This window comes from Oryza brachyantha, chromosome 3, assembly GCF_000231095.2.
Source record: "Oryza brachyantha chromosome 3, ObraRS2, whole genome shotgun sequence".
NCBI lineage: Eukaryota > Viridiplantae > Streptophyta > Magnoliopsida > Poales > Poaceae > Oryza > Oryza brachyantha.
Genome location: NC_023165.2, coordinates 23,175,692 through 23,182,553, shown reverse-complemented (window position 1 = coordinate 23,182,553; position 6,862 = coordinate 23,175,692). Strand labels below are relative to the sequence as shown.

The following is a 6,862-nucleotide window of genomic DNA, read 5'->3' as shown; positions in this document are numbered from 1 at the left end:
TTCTATTATTATGACCATTCGGTAGGGCCTGTTTTCTAGACGAATTCAGAAGAACACAAAACGTCTCCGGCCTTTCCTCTAAAAGCATCTCTAACAACTCTTTTATCCCATCATCTATCCTAAAAATAGAGAATGAAGAATAAAAATAGTGCTCCAACAGAACATCTATTACAACACCCGAGAACATCTAAATCATTTAAAACTCAGCTGTCCCCACTTTGGCCACTATAGAATATAAAACAAATATATGTTAGTTATATGTATCAATAAAATATAATAGACTAGAATATAGATGCTCTGATATAGATGATCTGCTGAGCACACAAATATATAGATGATGAAACTGTTTTAGATGACCATCCAAACTAAGATATAGAGGACCAAATTTAGATGAGCTGTTGAGGATGCTCTAAGTTATGGTCTTAGTCATACCATCTGGTCATAATTTCATACTAGTCTAATTTAGAACTTGATTTTAAAATATATAGTGTTATGCGATATTGTTAAATATATTGTTTGTGTCCCAGAATAACTACATCACTCTAATAATAAGATAGAGTAAGGCTAAACTTAAAAATATTTACAAAAATATCTTCGAATCGACAAGCGGAAGGGCAACACCACGTGGTATATCGCCCAACCACCAAGTGACACTGTTGTGTCAGTCTCGCTAGCATGGTGGTGAGTCGCCGAATAGTGTGATCACACCATAATGACTTCGTCAAATAGTGTGATGACGCCGCATGAGTATTGACTGGCAATGTAGGGACACCACATATGTCTCGCCCTACCTCCAGACAAATCGGATATATTTTTATAAATGTTTTTGAATCCACTATATTCCTGTGAAATAACACAAATATATATTAAATTTGTATTCGTTTAGTTAGTTAGTGCAGTGGTACGTGGTGTTATGCCTGCCTGGCAGGTTGGCACGGACTATGTAAGCTCTGTTGATGTATTGGAGTTGTTTTTTTAAGTTGGAATTCGGATGAAATATAATATCTGCTTGTTTATATCGATAAATAAACTAGTATATAAATTATAAAATTAACAAACAGCTTTAAACCATAATAACAATGCTGATAAAGGTAGTTTTTGAAGAAAGCGAACTATTGGAAGCGTGGGATGAATTAAGTATATCCTGTTTTGGCTATAAGCTAAAAAAACGATCAAGACCACAGAAAGACTTTTATGCCATGTGCCAACGAAACTTACACGACAGGCGCCCGTTAATGAAAAACATCATTGCCATGTAAACCAGACCACCATATTCTAAAGAAAAATTGATATGCGTACGACTCAACCATCCGATTTACATACGGCCCAATTGATTAATAGCCGTAGTGCTATTTACCCCTTTGTCTAATCAAACGGTTGTAGTGTTTCAGTCGTACGTAGATAGGATAACTGAGTCGTACATACATCGGGACTGATTCTAAAGTCTAAACCAAACCACCGATTCTTTTCAATAATCCTACGGTACTGGAACCAATTTAACTTGAAAACCCCATAAGTTGTAATAAGATTCCGTTCCAAAAGAATACATCGTAACAGTTAAAAGTAGATATCTTTCGTAGTACAGGGACTCGTCATGTTTCTTTTTTTTTTCTTTTTAGCTCCAGAGAGTTCCACGGGACTATTAGTAGGTTTGGTCCCTATCGTATATATCTTTTCGCTTATATATATACTTATAAGTTAAACTTAAATTTTAGAACTAAAACTTAGAGTTTATTTTAAATATTAATAGCAAATTATGTTTTTAGTATTTACTTTTAGATAGTAATAAGAAGCATGTAAAAGTATTTTTTTCAAAAAAATAAACGGTTTCACTTATGCTTAATTTTAACGTAACAATGAGACTGTATAAGGCTGTGTTAGTTCGGTAAGTTATGTAAGACATATTTTCTCTTTTTCGTACACACACTTCCCGTAATGCTAGAAGATATATTTTTTATGAAAATTTTCTATTCCAAAGTTGCATTAAAAAATTATATCATATCATTCTATTTTTTATTTTTTAATTAATAATTAATTAATTGTACAATGATCTATTGCTATGTTTGCCGGACTGATTACTTATTCTCTTACCGAACCCGGCCTAATTCACTATGTCTGCCTGATGAATTCCTGCAGTGACGCCGACCTCCATTTACAACCAGAGACAAGCGTATGCGTCCGGAGATATATCGCCAATTTGCCATGGACATACGTGAGGTGACGTACGTCTATCCAAATATCCAATATCTAATATATCCATCTATCCTTGATCAATCTACCGTGTCTAGTCTAGGGTTACCCAAAGCAGCAAGACATGTAGTGCATGATATATATGCTTCATCTTGACATCCTACTCGACCCTAACGTCTAGGGCAATTGTTGGGCACGCACGTACATGTTATGTTATGTCTTTTCAAATCTTCCAGCGGATAGGCAGGGAACTAATCATGCATATGCACATCCAGAGATTAAGGTGGTGTTTAGATTGAGAAATTTTTTAGAAAAAGTGTCACGTCAAATATTTGATCGGACGTCGGAAGGGGTTTTCAGACACGAATAAAAAAAACGAATTTCACGGTTATCCTAGAAACCGCGAGACGAATCTTTTGAGCCTAATTAATCCATCATTAGCACATATTGGTTACTGTAGCACTTATGGCTAATTATAGACTAATTAGGTTTAAAAGATTCGTCTCAAGATTTCTTCCGTAACTGTGCAATTAGTTTTTTTGGTTCATCTATATTTAATGCTTTATTTAGATGTCCAAAAATTCGATGTGATGTTTTTTAAAAAAAATTTGGGAACTAACAAGACCTAACTTTGCTTATCAGACCCCAAGATTTCGTTTGAAAATGACAACAATCCAGTGCTCAATGTTAGGAGCATTTATAATCTTGTGTCAAGAGGGATAAGATTGTTGATCGTTGCATCATCTGGGACACGACAGCGCAGTTTATTTAACAAGAACAAGAAGAACGATCTAATCAAACATGAACATGTGGTTTTTTTTGGAAGCAAATCTGTCAATTAATTACTCAAATCACACTGGGAAATACATGATGGTGGTGGTGATGACTATATAGACAGTTTACAACACGAGGTGCACTGCACACTCGACTTGCACCAAGCAGCCGCTGCAGAGGGACCAAATGGGGGGTGGCGATCGATCACTGAACCGACCGCTGTAAAAAGGAAGAAGAGAAAAAAAACTGGAAATACCGAACGACACGCGCCCAAAGCGTGTGTCACAAAAAGCCCAGCAGCAGCTACTGTGTGTCACGACGAGCTTAAGGTTATTAATAAATAATGGAGTAGTAATGGTGGTAATTTTTTTGTAGCAAATCGTGCGTGTTTCGCTTGATTGGTTGGTTGATTAATTATGAGCCTAGCTAGCAAATCGTGGGTGTGGCGGTGCCGGCGGCGGCGAGCTTAGGAGGTGGCAATGCAGTAGGGCTCGAGGATGAAGAGGGGCTTCTGCCGCAGCTGCCGGCACTGGCGCACGCTCTGGAGAAGCTCCTGCTTGTCTCGGCAGCGGGAGGTGAAGAGGAGGAGCTGCTTGGTGTCGGCGGCGGGGGCGGCGCCGGCCGGGTGGTGCAGCTCGTCGTCGGCGTCGGTGGAGGTCGAGGCCACGGCGACCGCGGCCGCCAGCGTCGTGGTGGAGGTGGAGGACGGCACGCGGCGGAGCGTCGGGGGTGGCGCGTCCGCCGTTTCGGCGGCGGCGGCGGCGGATGGCGCTGCCTCGGGCTCCGGTGGCGCGTCGGCGTTGGGCCGGGGCTGGTCGGCGACGCTCAGCGGCGTGCTGCCGACGAACTTGTTGATGACGAGCGTCGAGCGGTGCACCTTGGCGGCGGTCGGCGTCTGGGGCTGCGTGCTCACCTTGACCTCAACGACGGTGCCCCTGTCGACCACCTCCACCTCCTCCTCTTCGACCTCGTCTTCCTCCTCGACTTCCGTGGCGAGCTCCTCGTTCTGATCGTGCTTGGCGTCCACGACCGGGAAGTACGGCGCCTCGGCTGGCACGGCGGTCATGCTCGCCGCGCTCTGCTCGCGAGCAGAGCAGTCGACGAAGGAGAGGACCAGGCGACCGCCCTGGCGCCTCGCGTTGAGGTACCCACGCGGCCTCACGACCACGGCGTCGACGATGAGGCGCCCGTCCTGGCGGCGAGGGCGCATCTGCAGGCACGGCCTGTCGCGGCTCGACATGGATGGAAGCGGCGGCGGGAACGAGCGGGGCGGTGACCGCGTCCCGCCCGAGCAGTGATAGTTCACCGCCACGAGCTCCTTCCTCCCCCACGCCTCCTCCTGCTCGCAGCCGCCGCGCGCCGCGCCCTGCTGCCAGAAGGACTCCTCCGCATCCGCAAGCTTCGACGCCGGCGCCACCGGCGTGCCGAAGAGGCTCGCCATGTCGTCCAGCGACGCGGTGAAGTCGCCGGAGCCGGTCTCGGAGCCGAGGCTCTCGGTGCAGATCTCGAGGCTCTTCTGGCTCATCAGGCTCGACGACCGGCGCACCAGCGGGTGGACGTACGGCTTGGCCGCCTTCTTGTCGCCGGCGGCCACCTTGTCGACGTCGGCCTGGATAGCATTCCATATGTCCAACTGCGCCGGCCGGTCGTCGACGGCGACCTCCGGCTTGTACGCCTTCTCAGCCGGGCGCAGCCAGCCCGAGGGCTCGAACGCCGGCATGGCCGGGCCACGGCACACCGCCACAGACATCCTTGCCTCTTGGAGTAACGGTGCGACCGTGCGAGAGGGTGGCGGCAGTAGGCAGTATCGCTTGCTCCCTGTGAAGAGGCAAGATCACAGAGTGAGTACAAGAGACGAGTCACTCACCCGTGTGCAAACGAGGTCAGTCAGAGCATGCAGCTATCGTATCGAACACAACACAAGAAGCGTGGCAGCTTTCGTGGTTACCTCAAGCAAGCAAGCAGGCAACGTCACAACAACGCTCCAACGGAAGCCCGGAAACACTTGTGGGTTTGGTTTTCTTTTGTTTTGTTGGAAGTGAGCTGTGTTTGGCTCTAGATCTGCTCCTGCTGCTGCTCTTGAGACCCAAGAAGCAGCTTGGTTGCAAGCATCTATGGTTTGGATGGCGAGCTCGGGGGGCTATTTGTAGGCTCGAGGGGAGGGGAGGGGAGGGAGAGAGTGAGGAGCGCAGTAGCCGTCCAAGGCCAAAGGGGGAGGGCCCCCTGCACCTCCCACTAGTTGCCTCCACCATGCTCTGTTTTTCTTCGCATTTTTCTGCAGCTTATACTTTGCCATTTTTTTTTATTCGGGCATATACTCGGTTGCATCATGCAGCGTTAGCAAATACTTTTCCAATAGGAATTTCCTGTTAATTTACTAAAATTGTGGGCTTAATTAGACTTGCACGTTAATTGTAACTTTACTTGAACTGACTTCAAATGTCACTAGCAGCAAGCTAACATACATAAGCCAATTTATCAATCTGATAAGTTACAACTGGCATTTACAATGATACAACAACAGGTCCACAACAACTACCCCCTCTCTCAGTCACCCTGGAACTTTCAGTCACCTTGATTTTTTTTCTCATGAAGGGAAAAATGTAGCAAGTTCAACCACGCAGAAAACTAGATAATACTCCCTCCATCTTAATGTAAGACCTTTTAGTATTGCCTAGATTCATATGGATGCTAATAAATCTAGACATATATATAAATTATATACATTCATCAATTGATGAATTTAGACGAGGCTAGAAAATATTATAATATAAAATGGAGGTAGTAACATAATATGTAAATTGCAACAGAAAAAAACACTAGACAAACTGAAAAGGCAATAGATGCAAGCAAGTAACGAAAACAGTAAATAGAGACAAGAAATGTCAAATATTTTCCATTGAAATTCGTCCCAACAGTCTGTAACCATTGAGAAACTCCAATCAACCATATCTCTCTTGATCCCAAGCCTCACTAAGCAATCATAAAGATCAAACTTAGTATCGACTAAGTTACCCATTCTTTTACGGCGAAGTAGATCCTTTATAAACTTATGTGTGTTGTCCACAAACCATGTATGCTTATGAGCAATACCTATCTGACTAAGAGGAGACATCCTTGAGTAATAGGCTACTAATGTCTGGTGTTAAGTCCCAAGTACTCAACACAATTCTAGCTTCAAAGGCTCTTCAAATCTCAAATCCTCAATCAAATATCACAGGATAAGCTCTATATCCAAGGTAGGAGGAGTACAAACCCTACAAAAAGCTCACGAAATTTGGTCAAGAAAATATGGCAACCACTTTTTCAAAGTTGGATCAAGGGAGTTAAATACTCACACCCATCTAAAACTAGTCATTTCTCGTAGATTCAAAAATTAGGGGTGATCGGAACTTCATATCAACACCTAGAGTAACGCTTAGAAAGATAGACAAGAACTTTTGATCATCCCTCTCTGCCAAATAGTGATAGAGAGCATGAGTCAGAAGACTCAGGACATTTAATTAAGTCTCTCTGCCAAATAGAAACAGAAAGCTCTGCTGGAACCTCCGATCATGGTACTAGAACTCCTGACCTACACTTAAACACTTAAACGAATGTAGTGTTTTGTGTCTCTCACTATAGATCAAAGATTACCTTTGAGCACTTGGACACAAATCCAATCCTTGGGCATAAATTCCTCTTAGTAGTACAACTTTTCTACAACTCAAATTCGAATTTTAAAAGGAAATTAAATCTTCTTGGGTCCTTAAAACTTTAATTTGGTTTCCAATTGTGAGATAATTAAATTATCATTAGAACTAAAACATGTATATTCAATAACAAGGTTGGTAGCTTAATTGCCTTGTCATCTATGATCCAAAACCCACCAGGGGCAAATAAGAATTGCTTTACACCC

At 44.0% G+C, this 6,862-nt stretch overlaps 1 protein-coding gene across 1 annotated transcript; it reads right to left on the bottom strand.

Annotated features, from left to right (window-relative positions):
- Window positions 1-2,962: 2,962 nt before the first annotated feature.
- On the bottom strand, window positions 2,963-5,061 carry LOC102709263 (protein FAF-like, chloroplastic). Its single transcript, XM_040522240.1, has 2 exons — window positions 4,913-5,061; window positions 2,963-4,782 (listed from the first exon to the last, which is right to left on the bottom strand). The coding sequence occupies exon 2, from the start codon at window positions 4,712-4,714 to the stop codon at window positions 3,431-3,433; it is 1,284 nt and encodes a 427-aa protein (XP_040378174.1). The 5' UTR covers window positions 4,715-4,782; window positions 4,913-5,061; the 3' UTR covers window positions 2,963-3,430.
- Window positions 5,062-6,862: the final 1,801 nt, after the last annotated feature.

Coding starts and splice junctions, on each gene's coding strand:
- LOC102709263 (XM_040522240.1), bottom strand. CDS start 4,714: ATGTCTGTGGCGGTGTGCCGTGGCCCGGCCATGCCGGCGTTCGAGCCC.